The sequence below is a fragment of the Saccopteryx leptura genome, chromosome 9 (genome assembly GCF_036850995.1).
Source record: "Saccopteryx leptura isolate mSacLep1 chromosome 9, mSacLep1_pri_phased_curated, whole genome shotgun sequence".
In the NCBI taxonomy this organism is placed as follows: domain Eukaryota; kingdom Metazoa; phylum Chordata; class Mammalia; order Chiroptera; family Emballonuridae; genus Saccopteryx; species Saccopteryx leptura.
Window position 1 is genome coordinate 37118698 of NC_089511.1, and position 17476 is coordinate 37136173.

Consider the following 17476-nt stretch of genomic DNA (forward strand, 5'->3'; position numbering starts at 1 on the left):
CATTTACACTGCTGGTATTTGATCAAAAGATTACCTACAATATATTCATTCCAGGAAGTAGATAATGTTTCAAAGGAATACTTTCTGATTTTACTCAGTAAAGAAGAAATAAATTAAGAGTATCATTCAATAAGGTACTCGTTGTTCCTTCTTTTTTAAGCATTATGGTTTACTCAGAAATCTGGTTTGCTTAAAAAAAAAAAATCTTAGGGCATCTCCACCAATCAGTAACGATGCTGGCTATCATACCAGATAACTCCATAAACATAAGCCTCAATGAGCTGTTTTCACAAGACTTCCTTTCTAATAAACACACTTTCTCCTTCCCTCAGATGTGAACCTCAGATGCCAAAATGCAGATGTGCCAACTGGAGGCGCGTTGCTAAGGCAAAAGGGAAGGCTAGCGAGTCTGTCCAGCAAATTAGACTGTACAGCGGGATGGCATCTGCTTTGCAACCCCAGACAGGAAGTGGCCGCGCTCTGGTCCTTCAGGTGGGTTGAGGCTGGTGGCCTTTACCTGGCATGTAAAAGGGTCCTTCTTGGTCAGAATATAAGGGCTTTGAGGAAAAATACAAAAAAGCTCATTTAAATAGGTGGCCTCCATGAATACCTTCCAACTCCTTCCCTTGGAAAGAGATGCACTGGGCTCTTGCTGTGCCCGGGCAATCTACCCTCCTCATGCCAGGGCTGGCCTGAGCTGTGGACTGTCACCTTTCCCTACTGACCTGTGGGGCTCTAAAGAGGACAGCAACTTCAACCAAAAATCAGAGGGAGGGAAAAAATCTCAAACACTCAAGCCGAGGTTCAAAAGACCCCAGACACCTTCTGTCTGCCTCCTCGTTTGCATATTGTTAGGGGCTGAGCAAGAATTCAGAATCTGAGCTGCCCGCAGGGGACAGGCACAGTGAGAAAACACCCAACCGCAATAATAAACAACAGCCAGCCCTGGACCGCACCCCTCCCCCAACGAGCTCTGCCGGTTTTTCCTTGATCTGAACTGAAGGTAGAGGTAGGACTCCCCCCACACCCCCCCATCCCCGTGCGCAATCCGGTGCGGGAATCCATCGCTGCTTTGGCACAGGACACAGCCTCAGTCTTTTGCTTTATAGCATTGTTTATGGCATGAACTAGGAACATAATGTGTTTACACAAACATGACAACTGTACATCAGCATCTTTACAATATTAAAGGAGTCATATACAAGTCTACAGGCATTGGACGCAGGGTGCGGCCAGCAGCACGTCCCACCCACCGAGCAGTTGTCTGTGGTTTCTCCTGGGAAGAGCCAGCTCAGTCAAGGGTGACAAGGCTGGGTGTCCATCTTTGGGCCTGTCATCTAGGCGGCAGCAGGTCTATGAGGACCCTGTGGGGCCAGTCTTTGTTGGAATCTGGGGCAAGAGTCCCGGGTATGCCTATGTCCAGGTATTACCAGAAGGCTGGTATTACAAATTTCATTAAAATTCAGTGTGCATATTAGTGTGGGAAAATCAGAGCTGGGGACGGCTTCCTGAGGTGGGGACCCGGAGGATGCTGACAGGTGGGCCCCCTCACTGTGGGGCCCATTCCTGAGGTAAGGATGCCACATATTCCTGTGGCTGGTCTGGATGGGGGGAGACTCCTCCGGGAGCCCAGGTGTGAGGACACACAAACTGACGGGAAGCCGCAGGGCATTAATAGGTCAAGTGACCCACCAAGTATGGCCCACACCCCAGGCGACAGCAAAGGTGAGGGTCGCAGGCGGTCCACAGCCATCCGTCCCCCACGCCCAAGCTGCCTTCCTCCCGGCAGCCCCCTTCCCTGGGCGCCCTGCTGCAGCTCCGACAGCACTGCCCTTCCTGCCTGTCCCTAGAGCCGGGACCAGAGCTCTCCAAGCCCCACTCCATGGGCACCTGGGCCAGAGATCCCGGCTGCTCTTCCATCCACCATGCGGGCTGGCATGCTACATGTCTGAGAATGGAGCACCAGATAAAGAAGTATTGGTCCTGGTCGGCTTCTCTGGCTTGTGCAGTTACAGTTTCTGTTATAAATACTGTAGAAAAATAAGCCATCTCTGCTGCAAGGAGACCCACTGACGTCCGCCACGTGTGGAGAATGAAGCACTCCTCTGCAGTGGGCTGGGGAGGCCGGTGCTGCTTCTGCCATGGCAGGCCCCGGGGCCTTGGAGGGTGCTGCGCCGGCCGGCGGGCGGGCGGGCCAAGGGGACCAGGAACCGCTAGCAGAGTTCCCACCGAGGCATCTTTGGGTCACATCAACAATCCTTCGGTAAGCATGTCTCCAGTAGCCCACATTCTGTGGCATGACACCTGCAGCTCTGGGCTTCCTGGGCTGGCCTCAGAACTCCAGCCCCAGCCTCACGAAGACCATTACACAGGTACAGGCAGAACTCTCCAGCACTGTTTCCAGGTCCCTGGGCTGTCCTCAGGGCCATGGGGCCTCAGGTAGGCACTGAGGCAGGGCCTAGTCCAGGGGCTCCTGCTTTATCCGGACAGCAGTGGGGGTGGGCTGCGGCCGCCGCTCCTCCCGGCAGAGCACATACTCACTGAACTGGGAGGAGTCCACGCCCCCCCCACAGGATGCAGCCATGCTGAAACCTCTCTGGAACAGCCTTTCCAGGACCTGCCAGGGAAGAGACAGGGGTCAGCATTGTCTCGCTGCAGGTCTGCCTGGCTTGGGCTGGTGGGCAGGCGGGCCCTAGCATGGACCACTACCTTCTCCAGTTTAACATCTCAAGTCTCATGTCTGAGGTCCCTGCAGAATCGCCAGTTGGACAAACATGGGCAGGGCAGAAGAAGTCAGGCCCTAGGACCCCTCGAGTGACCAAACCAGAGTGGGTGACCCTACGCTGCTGCCCTCAGGGGTCCACAGCCTTGAGTGACCAAACCAGAGTGGGTGACCCGACGCTGCTGCCCTCAGGGGTCCACAGCCTTGATTCGAGGAAGGAGAGCCTTTGGACCCCTTGGCTCTCTCAGGGGCTCACCTACCCCATCTCTTCAGACATGTGGTCCCAGGGCCCTTTCTCACCGAGGCCTGTTTCAATAATAGAGACTCTGCCCCCAGCTTCTGTGTAGCCACCCGCTTCCCTGAGCTTCAAAAGTCCCAGATGGTTGGAGACCCCCAGGGGCTCATCAGCTCAAGGGAGCTGGGGATGGAGAGGAGATGTTCTCTCTGTTTGAGTCTCTGCAGGCCTCCGTGTACACGTGGGTTTGTGCTTCTGTGAGGGTTTGGTCTAGTCACTGTGTCTGACCCGTGTCCTGCAACTAGCAAGCTCTGACTGACAGCCTGTGGAATGTGTGCATGGCTGGGGGGGGGGGGGGGGTTCCCAGAGTCCACTCTGCCCAAGTGTGTAACGGGGTGTGCTCTTGGGTCTGGAAGAGCTAGTAAAAGATAGGTCCCCCCCATCTTGGGCTTCCCAGCTCTTAGATTTCTCTAAGGAAAGCCAGTCCAGAAACCTCTGGGCAGCTGTTTGGGTGCCTGTGGCCCAGGTCAGCAGGGCGAGGGAGGGAATCTGGCCACCGCCAGGCTCGGCCTCTGACCTACCACTCCTGCTCCCTGGGTTTAGTGTGAATCCAAACTCAAACTCTGGGTGTCAAATGAAGCACAGGTTGTTCAAAGTACTCTGGACAATTTTTACAGAACATCCTTTTAGGGGAAAAAAAAAAAAGTACAGATCAATTTTTTTAAGTCCATCCCCCAGGCGCCATCATTTAATTATGAGCAGGACATAAATTATGCATCCACACATTGTTGCCTTTTCTGGGAGATGGCACAGAGGGTTTTGCCATTTCATGGATGGCGCCTCCCTCCATCTCCCTCTGCTGCCGGAGGGCTTTGGGAGGCCGGGCTGAGGCGGGTGGGCTGGACAAAGCCCTCACCTGCACGGAGTTGAGCCGGCAGTAGCCGTTGAGTGGGAAGCGGATGACGTGCGTGGGGTCCTGGTTCCAGCCAGCGTTGACAGAGTTGCACATGACGTCCCCAGTCTCCGGGAAGACCTCCTCGATGAGGGCCTTCTCGCCACTGAGCGCGATCCGCTCACCCAGGTCTGGCGTGACCCGCACCACCAGGCAGTCACAGGCCCTGCTGCGGCGCCGCTGCTCCTGCTCCTGCTGCCAGCGCTCCAGCTCACGAACCATGGGCTGCAGCTGGTAGTAGCGCGCCTCCTCGTACAGCAGGCTGAAGTCCTGCAGGAACATGTGACAGGGTGCAGGGGTGCCCTTTAACTGCAGGGGGCCTTCTCTCACCACTCTACAGAGCTGTGGCCACCCCACCACCACCACGTAGGGCACACGTGGACTGGGATGGTTGTGCCGGTTGTGCAGAAGAAGAAAATGAGGCTCAAGTGAATGTGTGCAAGTGCAAGGTGTCTAGCCTTGACCCAGGGCAATGGCTGGCATGCATCTGAGTCAGACCCCCTCCTTCCACCTGGACCCAGGCACCCAGGAACGCTTCATACCCCTGAAGTAGAGAGAAGCCTCTGGAAAGACCAGGAGGCTAGACTAGTAGGGCCGGAGGCTCTGTCTCTGCCTGGGACCTGCTGCCTCCTCAGCATCCCGCAGAGGAGAGCACACCTGCCCTGCAAGAGCACACAGCCCAGCAGGAAGGCAAACAGAACCGCCTAGCTGGATTTTCGGCATTTTCGGCATCTTCCTCTGCCAGCCCTGAAGCCTCTGATCACTAGTAACTGAGCTTCTCTGAGCCTCAGTTTTCTATTCTATAACTTGATGCGGACACCCAACTCAGAGAAGGGGGTGAGGGTTTTAAAGGACAAGATCTGCCAAGTGCCCAGCTAGCCCCTACCCTAGCAGGCTGTGTGAGAAGGGGTCTGGGGCGTGAGCCCATTCTCACCAGGCAGGCAGCCCTCTCCCGGGATGGATGGGCTCACATCAATTGTCCCTCAGACACATGCGATCCCACACCTGCCCCAGGCCTGCACAGCCGGGTCCATGACCCATGCCACTAACGGGGCTCAGCTCAAGGTCACCTGGTGATCCTGAAGATCCAACCCCAAAGCAGGGCCTACCCTCCCACCTGCGGGCCCCAACCTTTGGAAGCACCTGGGGCAGGCCTGTGGAAGGTCCCATTCTGTCCCTCTACAGGAGTCCCTTGGAGCTCCATCCTGAGCTGTTCTCACCTGCTCCCTAAGTGATATCTGCACATCAAACAACCCTTACATCTTCCACACAGCCCAGAATGTCTTCACCCAGCTTCTCACCAGCAATTCGCTGCTACACTCCCCTCAGCCTGTTCTACCCCTGGGCCTCCAGGGATCCATTCAGACAAAGCCACAGGCTGGGAGGCCCCGGACCCCCGCCCTGGGCTTTTGTGTCCTTTCTTTAAATATAGTCTAACCTGCTGCTTTGCCTCCTGCCCCCGCCCTCACCTCCCCACACCCTTCTCCACACAGTAGCCAGGGCAATCAATTTGCGAATGTGATTGTCATTCCCCTAGTCACCCCTACTCATGACCGCTTACCCTTCCACTGCGTTCAGGGTAAAATGCCAAATGCTAAGCCAGTCATCAAGGTCCTGATATCAACCAGCCGCCTCCCTTCCTGCCTTCCCAGTTCACACAGCCCCAGGTTGACCCTGTCTCTCCAGGTCAGGAAGGTATTGCTTCTGGCTACCTGGCCTCTCCACGAGGCCCTCACACCTGTCTGCTCCACCGCCCCTTCCCCTCACAGACGAGCACCCTCCCGAGCCCTCTCTGAAGTACTCGCCCCTGTGGGATTTGAGTGATTTTGTTCCACACCTGTCTCCCCAGCAGACTGTACATGCTATGGGGGCAGGACCCACGTAGGCCTTGGTCCCCTGTCTTTATAACCTGAGTTTGGTTGTTGGGACCCAGTAACTAAGTTGAACAGATGACAGAACAGTCCAGGGTGACTGGTCCTGTAGGTGCCAGAAGGAAGGAAGCCCGGAAGGACACTAGGTTCTGTGAGCTGGGGGAGGCTGGGCCCGAGTTTCCTTCCTCCGGGGTTCCAGGGCCAGGAGGGGCCCGGCACCGAGGCAGGACTCTCGGAACCTAGACAGGCTCAGCCCAGACCTGCGGGTCACCTGCTTAAAAAGGGTGTTTGGTTTGGATCCGGGCTTCCCCCCTGCAAATGGCCAACCAGGAACAGATGTAGGAACCTCTAACCCCTGGAACGCCAGCACACACCAGTCCTTCAACACGACAAATGTGAAACCGGGGCAAGTACCGCTGCTGCTGCTGCTTAATTGTTGTTACACCCTGATAAATAGGCTAAAAATGTGAGAAAACGAAATTAGTTTAGAAAAACTGATTTAGCCCTTGGCTTCATTGCTTAACTTTTTATGGTTGCCATGACAACCATGGGTCCACTTATTAAGTCACAGCGTCCCCTGTGTAATACCACTGCATCAGGCAGTGCAGGGTAGCCGCCAGCTACGGACTTACCTTGAAGTCATCCGGGAGCAGCAGTTTGGACGTCCGCAGGAAGCTCAGGACATAGCGGAAAATCTCCCCATCCCGGTCAATGAAATAGTGTTGCTTCAAACTGTCCAGCACGATGGGCTCAGTGCCATTGAAGAGGCGGCTTATTCTGGGAGGGATGGAGGGTGGATGACTGACGGAAGGGTCCGTCCACCTACCCCAGCCCCACCCCTTAGGGCCTGCCCTGCTGGAGTGAGGAGGGGCCTCCCACAGGTGACTCTGGAACTGTGCGGAGCCTGACAGAGATCTGCAGATACCGGAGGTTGCCTGAGTTTGGTTGTTAGGACCCAGTTTGGTTGCTGTGCCACAGTCAGATGGGACACTGGCACAGCAAGCATCACATACCATATACTCCGCCTACACGCACAAGCCACAGCTGGAGAGAGACACACCCAGCTACACACACCCGCCTGCTGACACATTACAGGCCTGGAAAACTACAGCAAGACACAGACACAGCTTCCTTGCCCCCCCCCCCCCCACAAATCCTTGCCAGACCAACCCACCCAGGAAACTCCTACCAACTATCAGATGCCCCAGCCCGTAGACACACATCCAGTGAACACACATAAAATAGCCAAGACAATCTTGGGTCCCACACATCCACGTCACCCAACCCACAGTGATGAGCATTACCACAACACACCTGAACAACAGGCACAGGGTCACACGGTCCCCTTCCTCACAACACACAAATCATAGGCAGACCCAGACACATCCAGGCAAAGGACACAGCAGCCAACACAAGCCAATCAGGGACACAGCTATGTACATGTGACAAACAGATAAATCACCAACAGCCACTCACTCAGGGTGCCCTAGGGGAGATGCAGGGCAGGTAGGAGGTTCTGCACACACACCACAGTGCACACACCAGTGCGCATGTGCACAGAAATGGCATGGGCACGTGCACCACAATGCATAAGACGTGCAACCCCCGGCGGGGGTCTGGGAGGCGAGATAGGACCCAGCACCCGGTCTCTGAAGGGCAGTGGTTCTGACAGAAGTTCAGGAGGTCCTGACACCTGTCCCCATCCACTCCAGGGAGGAGAAAGCAGACTTCCGGCAGGGCTTTGGCCTCCCCAATGCCTAGGGCAGCGGGCTCTGGTTTGCAGCCTTACCCTGCTTACCCCAGGCCCAGCTGTGGAAAATTAGGAGCCACAGAGAGGGGTGGGACAGCCAAGAGCTTAGCTCAGAAATAGGAGGGAGAGTGGCATGGTCTTCACAGTGACAGCACCTCTAGACATCCTTCAGCATGCAGGGTCACAGACCTGTCCACAGCTAGAGCCTTCCAGGGCTGCAGCTTGTCTGCACAGCCCAGGGAAAGGGAAGCCCTGACCAGAGAGCTGGGCTTCCCGGTCCAGCCTACACAGCTGTTCCCTAAGCCCCTCACTCTCTACCTGGCATGAACACGCCCCTTCCCCAGCAACCCAGTCCTCTGTCCATCCAGGTCACCATGCCCGAGGCCCCTGCCATTGCGTGCCAGGGCATATGAGCTGGGAAGAAGCTGAAGGATTAGAGCCCCAAACCCTCTTCCAGAGCCTCCCATTTATACCAGCCTCTACTCTGGGGGCTGGGCATACTAAGGCATTGGCCATGAGGGTCTGCCCAGGTGGAGAGTAGCCATGTAGTGACCTGTTCTCAGACTGGGGGCATGGCCCAGGCCCGTCCCAGTGGTGCTGTATAAAAGGGCAAGGCTGCCTTGTGGGTGGGCATGAGCAGGTCAGAGCCTGCGGTGAGGTGTGGAGAGGTCTTCGCTGGCGGAACCAGAGCTGCAGTCACCCAGATACGACTCAGCTCGGGGCTCCAAAGGCCATCGAGCCCTACCAATCCCCCTAGGCCTGGTGACAATAGTACTGGGGGACATAGCTCCTACTGGAAAGGCTATGGGCTTCATGGCCTGTTCCAACTGTCAAAGTCCCCAAGATCTGGTCTCAGCAGACCTTGGGCATTCAAACGTCAGAGTGAGGGCCACCCAGGATCCCTGGAGACAAATGGGACTGAGCAAGACTGCCAGGTGCCATGGGCAGTTACCATCAGACAGCCGAGGGTCCCCACCTGACATCACCAGACAGAAGTAAAAGGCACATCCACAGGTGAGCCAGCAAGTCGTAAGCCGAAGCCTCCCGTGGAACTTTCCCCACCCTTCCTGGCTGAGCTCAAACACTCCATACAGCCAGCAACATTGTAGGTTTGGCTGCATTTAACATCTTTCTGATGTCAGGGCTGGCTGGGGCTCCGGCCATCCTGTCAGTCCACAGACTCCTGATCCACCCACATGTTGGGGCTGACTGGGTTCTAGGTAGTTAGTTTATCGGTCCAAGGCTAGAAGGTGTTCAATCTGCTTTATTTCAAGACTGGCTGGTTTTAGATCTTTCCACAATTCCTGCATTTTCACAGGACCAAGGCTTTTCATGCCCTTGCAGTCTGAGGCTACCAAGAATGTGAGCAGGTTGAGGGACGGTTAGGTCAGTCACTGCAAAGGAGCACCAGACGTGCACAACGTGTTAAGAGTCAGCTCCTGCCCCAGGCCACCCTCTGAGGGAAGCTTCATGCTTTGGGGTACCAACTTCAGAAGTCCTCCACAGTACAGGCTGGACAGTTCTGAACCCAGCTAACAGGATTTTTTTAAAGCTTTGGTTCCAATTTCTTCCATGTTTCAGTGGAAGCTTTATTAGTTCTGAAGCTCCTGAACATCTCAATGTGTGGCTTCTGCAGCTGGGAGGGCCATGAGAGACAGGGAGCAGCTAAAGGCCTGAGACAGGGCCCAGCGAGGTGCCGGCCCAGGGAGCCGACTCCCAGCCCCGGGCAGCGGTGTCCCGCTATCTCTGGGCAATGACTGATGGCTGCTCCTAGGCTAACCAATGGTGGCACCTGTTTCTTGTGTCAGTGCCACCCCCGCTAGCCAAGAACCAGAAGCCCAGGCACAGTTCTGTGGGCACAGGCACCCAAGGGTCTGGGGGCATGAGCCCCTGGTCTCCCAGCACTGCCCAGAGTGGGACTTGAGCACTTTTATACAGAACCCCCCCCCCAAAGGACCTTAGTACTTATAATTCTCTATTTCCAGGGGGCTCACAAAATGACACCAGGTATGGATTGCTTTTGGTTTCCAGAATTGGTGAAAAACATTTTTTAAATTTTAACAATTTACTCAAAGAGGACTGAGAGAGACCGAAGGGGACCTTGCCAACACAGCTGCACAACCCACTTTTCAGGCCTGGCCTGCCCTGCTGTCCTCTGGCTATCCCACAGGTCACACCGCCCCCTGGCCTCTAGGTCAAAGCTCCAGGCCAGGGGAGCAGGTCTCCTGTGAGCCAGAAGCCATCCAGGCAGACCAGCAGATTCATCCTGAGCCCCAGCCTCAGGAAAGAATGCAGACTGCTAGCCCCTCTGGGCACATCCTGCAGCCGAGGGGCCACAGGGGCCGCAGCTCCCAGCCGGAGAGCTGGCCCCACCACAGAGCAGGACCATGGGGCAGAGCAGGCCACGGGCTAGGACAAACTGCGCTGTGGTCTGGGGGCGGGGAGCCCCTGGCCCTCATTTGCTCCCAGGCGGCAGCCAGGATACAGGAAGAGGAGGCCCTTCCCTGTGGGCCCGGGCTGTGATTACTGCAGAAAGGTAAGTGTCTGATTTCAGGAAACCCTTTGCAGAGAGGCTGTGGGCAAGGGTTTTATGAATTTCATTCACAAACGTCGTCAACCGATTAAGGGGTGATCTATCTCAAACAACTCGGGAATGCCACAGAGGGAAAAATTGAAATTAAATAAGCTGAATCCATCTCCTGTTAGACAGGGCTCTGCAAGCTGGCACACAGGCCGGCACTGCTGGTGTGGCCTCGTGGCTGCTGTCTCCCCCCTACTCCCAAGGCCCCAAGTTCACAAGTGCCCCAGGCTTAGCCTCTGTTCAGCCAATCAACAATAAACACCCCCTGCCCCTTAGAATCCCCAGCTTCTGAACCGGACACTGCATCTACCTCAAAGTTCCCTCCTCGAGTGAGCACCCCCGCACCACGGAGGGCTCCATCCGGTTCCCCAATAGCTACACAAAGAGCCACCTCCGCACACTAGGAATCCTCTGTGCTCTGAGCCACCACACTGAAGACGACGAGGCAGCCTGACAAGAAAGCTTCCCAGAGATGATCTCTCAGTGTCTGGGGGATTAATTAATTCCTCTTGCTATTTTAAATGGATAAAGCAGGGGTGATGCCCGCAGTGTGGGCCCTCCTGCTGCTCAGCCCTCAGCGGTGGCCGCCTCGCTGTGCCTGGGAGCAAGCAGTTGCAGCCCAGCACCACGGAGACACACCCCAGCTTGGGTCAGCCCGGCTTCCACGCCAATGGGAAACCAGGTCTGCCCCTGGGAGGGAAACGCCCAAGAGGTAAGAGCAGGAGTTGGCAGCACCCATGCCTCCCACAGATGGGCCCACAAGGCAGGAGTGCCAGGCAGCTCTGCAGAGTGTGAGGTGCCAGGTTGGGAGGATCTTGGTTAGAGACACTGTCAGCTGACGGGGTCTGAGGCTTATGCTTCTCCATAGCAGTCACTGCACAGCCTCCCTCCCCCCGGGACCCTGCTCCTATTCCTCAGAGTCTAGCAGTATCCACTCCAACAAAGATGGCAAATTATAGCTTCCCCTTCTCCCTCCCTTTATGTGATTTTCCAAGGGTTAGAATCAGAACTAGGATTAAATACATCTCTTGGACACAATCACAAGAAGTACACAGCATCGCTCACAAATGATCCCCTGCAATGGCCAGGCCTGAGTCCCACCCAAGAGGAGCCTAAAGGCATGTCAGATATCCCAGCCAGCTACTGGCCAGCTTCAGGTGGGACTGGCTCTGATAAGTGGCTTCTGCCCGTGGATCAGAAGTTGCACCTAACACTACCAATGCAGCCAGCTACGGGTCACAAGTTTCTATGCAAAGCAGCCTTCAATAGGCAGACTCAGCCCTCCAAACCCTCGATCCCCATGTAGGCCTGCAGCACCCTGCACGTTGGCTGGCAGAGAAGACAGGCCCCCTGATAGTAGGCTGCAAATGCTGCCAGTCACCACCGCACGCCTTGCTACTATTACAAGGGGCTCGGCTCTTACCTGGAGTCGGGGTACTTGGTGAGCGTGGCCAGGCTGCTGGTGTACATGTGGCCGCCCACGTCGATGTGCACAGGTGCGTTGGACTTGGTGAGCTGGGCTGGCAGTGGGATCCCCTGGGCAGCCAGGGGAGACACGGGTGACCGGGTTAGAGATAACCGGGACATACTTCCTCCCTCCTGGAGTTGGAAACAAGGCAGAAACAAGAGTTTCTTCACAACAGAGCTGTGTACTCCCCCTTTATTGCCAATGTGATCACAGATCTAATCAGATCACTTGTGCCCATGCCTGATCACATATTCAGCTGACAAATTATGGCCACCACTGTAATTAAGTGTATTTGCATCATTCTCTTCAAAGTACCAGAGGGAAAAAGAAAGATGCTTATTAGCAATAAGAAATCAAGAAAAAAAAAATCAAGGTGTCAGCCTCCAGGGGCATAAAACAAACTGCAAAATTCTAATTAAAGGTCGTGGGCTTATGTGTTAGATGTGAAATATCCCCTGACAAACGAATCACCAATTTGTGAATTGGGATTCAGGGGTTTTTGCAAGTTTGTCTCAGTAACGAGACACCTCTAAATTAGTGACTTCCTCAGCACCTAAGGCGTTGGGTTTTATACATGTAGTAAATTTCACATCAAATTAAGAGCATTTTTGTTTTAAAAAAAATGCATAATCATACAGCCAGTCAACAGCCATCTCTTGAATGTAGTAGCTGTGAGGAAGGGCAGCCAGTGAGCAGGCACTCAGGAAGAGGGCAAAGAGGCGGCCACCGGCACTAACCAGCCCACCCTCTGGCTCTCACCTCGGTGCCAGTACTGCCTTGGGCGTGAAGCGAGGACCCGCTCGGCCGCTCCTTGCGGTGAGGCATCTAGGCTTCCATTACTGCCCGGAGTATCTGTGGGAAGCACCAACAAACCAGAGGGCTTACTCCTCAGTAGTAACGGGCGCTGTGTCTCCCATGGAGTCAAAGGCACTGAGAATCATCCTTTCTGCACATGCTCTCCTGGACCCCATGCTTACTACACAGCATTCTCCAGGTTCCACCCACTCTATCCAGTCCCCATACCCCAAAGCATGCATCTGGGCCACAGCAAATTACACACACACACACACACACACACACACACACACACGATTTCTGGGCAGCTCCATGTCTGCTAATTCAGCTAATGACAATACTGAAACATATGCTCACCATAATTGCCCAAAATGTTTCAGAACAAATCTGATTTTCCTGGTATTTTGGTTTAGGGTCATGTTACCAAGCATGTCTCCTCTAGCATCAACAGAGAACCCTATGGATCACTGTGCAGGGAGGATCCCCCACTCTCCATAGGCTCGGGAGCCCAGGGCTTCTCAGACTCCCAGAATGACCCTGCTGTGACTTATGTGTCCCAACCCACTTGGGGTCAACACCCCAAAAACATCAGAGAGCTGGCCAGAAAGAAACCCATAGCAGCTCAGCAAATGGACCCTATGTCCCGCTCATTCCCAGTCACTTAGCACCTTCCTCTGCTCCAGACACCTGGAAATCATATTTCTCAGTTTCTAGAAGCCACCCCAGGGCAGGAGGGTGGAAAGAGCTTGGCAATCTCAGGATGGAGAGGGGGGGGGGGGGGTTGTGGGGACTTCCACAAGCCTAACCTGAACTTGTCTAAACCTTGAAGGAGCAATCTCCCTTAAGGGTTGACTCAGTGCCTTGAAATTCAACATCCGATTTTGAAACAATGACCAAGATTTAATGAGCACCAAATAGTACAAATTTAGGTAAGCTTACTCTCTTAAGATTTGTTCTGTCCTCAGTGTTCTGGCAAGTTCCCTGACATGAAACTGGGTGAGGGTGGCGTGGTTTAGCAGAGAGAGATGTTTAATTTATACCCTCACTGGGTCTACTCAGAGTCTGCTGCTTTGGGCATTCCTGAATTCCAGTTAGTTTTTTAAAAGGCAGGTCACTTATCTCAGGAAGTTCTGAGAAACCAAAACAGATCTCAAGAATGGGTTGTCCTGCCCTGGGAGGCTTTGCTGGGTGTGGAGCCAGGAGGAAAGCCACGCCGAGGAAAAACTGTGCTGGAAGGAATTCTGATGGAAATTCTATCAAAGCAAACTGTGCAATGATTTCCCCACTACCAAGATATTACTCAAAAGTGACATTTAACACCAAGTACCCATCACAAAAGCTGTTAATTCCATTTCCACCCAGCCTCTTTTTCCATTCCAAGTACAACCTGATGTTCATGGCAAACCAGCAACTCACCATTGGAAGCCCCAGGCTTTTCGCCTAGACCAGAACCTCCAGTGCTGCCTCCGACCAACGCATCTGTGCTGGACAACGACACTTTCCCCGAGACCACTGCTGAGGTCAGAATCATAAAGTGGGTGCAGTGAGAGACAAAAAGTTCATTCCACCAACACCAGCATCAAACCCATGACCCAACCACAACACCACGGCCCTCCCAGGCTCGGCCCAACAGCCTGTTGCAGGGCCCGCGGGCTTCCAAACTGGCTAGGTATTGACCTGCTTCTCGGAGCCTCGGCTGGAGCGCGGGACCCGGGACCCGGGACCCGTGCCTGTCCGCCACCGCCTAGTCCCGCCCGCCTGAGCAGAGGGAAGCGAGCAGAATGCCATGCTCATTTACACACAAAATGATTTTGTGTCCCATTGTGCTCGCAGTTGTTCAGCTCTCTGGGGGTGATTAAACTGGCTGAGCTGCGGCAGCTTGAGACGATTTCACTAAATCGCTTCTTCGTGAAGTCGCTTCTTTGCTAAACTGTTATTTTAACCATAAAAGGTAAACAGAAGGCGCCTCGCGAGCTCTCTTCAGCTCTGCGCCCTGGGCGCCTGCTCCGGGCAGGATTGCCAGGGCCCAGAACTGTCCAGGGGGTGGGCCGGGAACGAGGCCTGCGGGCAACCTGGTGCTCGCCAGCTCCTCCGCGAAGCCCGCCGGCTGCAGTGAAGTTCAGGGCGCCTGGAGCCGGCTGGGCCGAAGCCGGTGGTGCCGCGAAGCGTGGGCGGCGGCAGAACCCGAAAATTCTGGCAGAGTGGGGAGGGGTGTGCGTCGAGGGCGGAGGACAAAGTTAAATCAAGAAGCGTACACTTAAGAGACCACAGATGGGAAGCTTGCTTAATTAAGGACGTAAAAGCGCTTTTGTTCTCAAAGTTTATTGTTGGCGGGATTTAAAAAAAATTAATAGAAAATAATGCTGTTATTCGATGCAGTTAAATTCCTTCATGCACACTTAATAGATGAAGTGAAAACTTGAAGCTTATCTTTCTGCAGTTGGGGTGGTGGGTGTGGGAAGACCTAAAGGCGCTTCAGCTACTGAAGGAGGGATGTTTGAGTGTGTCCGGTGCGCGCGTCCAGGCAGTGAGTACCGGTGGGCAGCAGGGACCCGGAGGCGGCGATCGTGTATCAATCTGCGCGGTCAGCCCCGGAGCCCCGAACCCAGCACGCCTGAGACGACCAGCAGCGCGCCGACCTCTCTCGTCCCGTTTCGGACTCGTGGGTGGGCGTCTTAGGACGCACATCTGTCCCGTTAGACACTTTTTCTGTCTCCCAATTTGAGCGCCAAGCCGGGTCCCATCCACCCCGAAGCCCCAGATGTGTGAGCCCAGTTCTGACCCTGGAAATTCGCCGGCCCTGCACTGAGGCTCCAGAGCAGGGGCCTGAACCCACCCCACCCCACCCCCCGCCCCAGGAAGCGCCAAGCCCGCCTGCGTGGGGAGGGTCTATCCCGGGCCAGGACCAGCCCACGTGGGCAATCCCCCCTCCCGCGTCAGGCCTTTGTGCTGGGTGCCCCCACCGCCCAGCACCGGGACAAAGCAGCTGCCCCCGCCCAGGTCCGAACCCCCAGCGGGCGACTTTCTCTATATCGCAGGCACTTTGGGGAGAGGGATGAACGGCGCTGAGCGGTGGCCGCCCGCGCGAGGCTTACCTCCGAGCCGGAGCAGGGGATCGGGCTTCGGCACAGCCCCCGCCCCCCGCAGCCTCCGGTCTCAGGCGCCTGGCGCAGCCTCGCCGCCTGTGCTCGCTGCGCGGGTCGCTCCGGTCTCGTCCTGGAGTTACTTTCTCTCTCGCCCCCAACCCTCCCCCCCCTCCCGCCCCGGCCCCCGCTTCGCGCGGCCCCTCGCGGCGCGGCGCGCCGGGGCCTCTCCTCCCCGCCCTCCCCCCGCCTCCTCCCCTTCTCGCGGCGGCCGCCGCCTCCTCCTCTTCGCGCCGCTCTCCGGCTGTCCTCCTGCCGCTCCCACCTCCTTTCCTCCCTCCTCTCTCTCCAGCGGCCTTCCCCAATTGCTGGCGAGAAAACCAGCCTCCCGCCCCAGCCCGTGACCCGCGCGCCGTGGCAGCCGAGCCCGGATGCAAAGGGCAACGATTCGGCACCAAATTACCCAGCGCGGCGAGGGCGAGCGGGAGCGCGCGGCGACTCTTGGCTCGGGGCTCGGCTGCGCCGCGGGGCAGAGGATTAGAGTCGCAATTAGCTCCGCGCGCCCGCGCCTGCCGCGTTTGGCGACAGAAATGCACTGTTTCTCCTCCTTTAGTCGGGCGATTCCCACCCGCCTCTCCCAGAGCCCGCGCCTTCCCGCCGGGGCCTCAGCCTGGACCCTCCCGGGAACTGTGCGCCCAGCCCCCCGCCCCACACCGGCCGGCCACGCGGCGCCCGGGCCTCCTCCGGGCTCAGAAGGGGGCGGGGGAGAAGCTGATTTTAATCATTGTCATTTCATCTGATGTAATATTTCTCCGGGCGCTTTCAGCTGGGCATAAATTTTCGGCTCCCAAATAAGTAACACAGGGCACGTTTCTCACATTTCTTGACTCCTCGGTTACAAAGAGGAGAGCAGCCGCCGTCGCGGCGCCCGGGGCCAGGGGCGGGACTTGGGAAGAAACTGGGCTCTGAGTCGGCCGGGGCTGGAACGGATCCGCGGGCAGGCCCGCCCCTCCCCCTTCCCTGCCGTCCTCCCGGAGTCCCTGCCCCGACTGCCTCTCTCCGGTGGAGCAGCGCCGCCCGTGACGTCTGCGGACAGGCGGTCGGCCACCGCGGGAGGGGGGGGGGGGGCGCCTAGCCGGCCGCTTGGGGCCAGACGCGCCATTTCCTCTCCGCGAGCGGCGCGTTGGAGACGTCAGCGGCCAAAACTCCCCACGGCGCCGAAGCCGGCCCCTGAGGCGTCCCTCTAGGGTCCCCGCGTCGGCTGCCCCTTTCTCTTCTCCTACCTCTTCCTCCCCTTATTCCGCTTTCCCTGGCGCCCCGCCTGTCCCCCACACCCCCGGATCATTTTCTGGCTTCTAGAAAACGAAGCGCGGAGTCGCCCGAGCACTGGGCCTGCACTGCGCCCCCCGTCTAGCTCCAGGGACACCGGGGCCAGAGCAAGGATCGGGCTGGAGGGTGGGTGCACTCAGATCCGGAGCGGCGCCGGGGCCCCAACCTGGAGCTCCAGCCGGACCTCGGCGCCCTCTAGTGACCTCACTCATTGGGGGCACAGGGGTCGGCCGTGGGCGGGGGGCGGGGCTGCTGGTAGGAGGTGGACCAAGTGGGGGATCTGCTTCCCTTGACTAGGGGACCTCGCGCGTGGAAAGAGCGCCTGGACCGCGCTTCTGTAACTTCTCCACGCGGGAATAAGCAGAAACTTTCCTCCTAGGGGAAGATGTTATTTATTTATTTTAGAGCTTGAACTACAGGAGAAGGGGGAAATTTTCTCATTAAAGTTACATCCCTGCAGTTAGTTCAATTACTTGATATATGCAGAAGATGTTGTAAATTTATAGATTTAAATAGCTTATAAGTATGCCTCAGGCCCCATAAGTTAATATCCTTAATTTATGGATTTTTAGCTGCTCCTAGATCAGAAAGGACCTTGGAAGTAGGTCAGGGATCTGTGCAGCGGCTCCAGCCGGCCCCACGGACTGCCCATTCTGCTCCCTTGCCCTGGAGCCGCCGGGCTTTGGGCTC

At 56.3% G+C, this 17476-nt stretch overlaps 1 protein-coding gene across 3 annotated transcripts; it reads right to left on the minus strand.

Annotated features, from left to right (window-relative positions):
- Positions 1–1047: 1047 nt before the first annotated feature.
- Positions 1048–15608, minus strand: KCTD15 (potassium channel tetramerization domain containing 15). 3 transcript variants are annotated; one of them, XM_066349310.1, is made up of 7 exons: positions 15470–15608; positions 13791–13889; positions 12339–12431; positions 11535–11710; positions 6413–6557; positions 3874–4179; positions 1048–2617 (listed from the first exon to the last, which is right to left on the minus strand). In XM_066349310.1, exons 3-7 carry the CDS (start codon positions 12402–12404, stop codon positions 2459–2461), a joined length of 852 nt encoding a protein of 283 aa, XP_066205407.1. In that variant the 5' UTR covers positions 12405–12431; positions 13791–13889; positions 15470–15608; the 3' UTR covers positions 1048–2458. The 3 variants fall into 3 exon arrangements, with proteins under 3 accessions (XP_066205407.1, XP_066205406.1, XP_066205405.1); XM_066349309.1 differs by lacking the exon at positions 1048–2617 and having other exon boundaries at positions 3706–4179; positions 13791–13886; XM_066349308.1 differs by lacking the exon at positions 1048–2617 and having other exon boundaries at positions 3706–4179.
- Positions 15609–17476: the final 1868 nt, after the last annotated feature.

Excerpts from the sequence above, each read along its gene's own strand:
- KCTD15 (XM_066349309.1), bottom strand. The coding sequence starts at position 12,404 with ATGCCTCACCGCAAGGAGCGGCCGAGCGGGTCCTCGCTTCACGCCCAA. Across the intron at positions 11,711-12,338 it reads AAGGCAGTACTGGCACCGAG|GAGGGAGGAAGTATGTCCCG; the intron begins GTGAGAGCCAGA and ends TTCCAACTCCAG. Across the intron at positions 6,558-11,534 it reads ACCAAGTACCCCGACTCCAG|AATAAGCCGCCTCTTCAATG; the intron begins GTAAGAGCCGAG and ends CATCCCTCCCAG.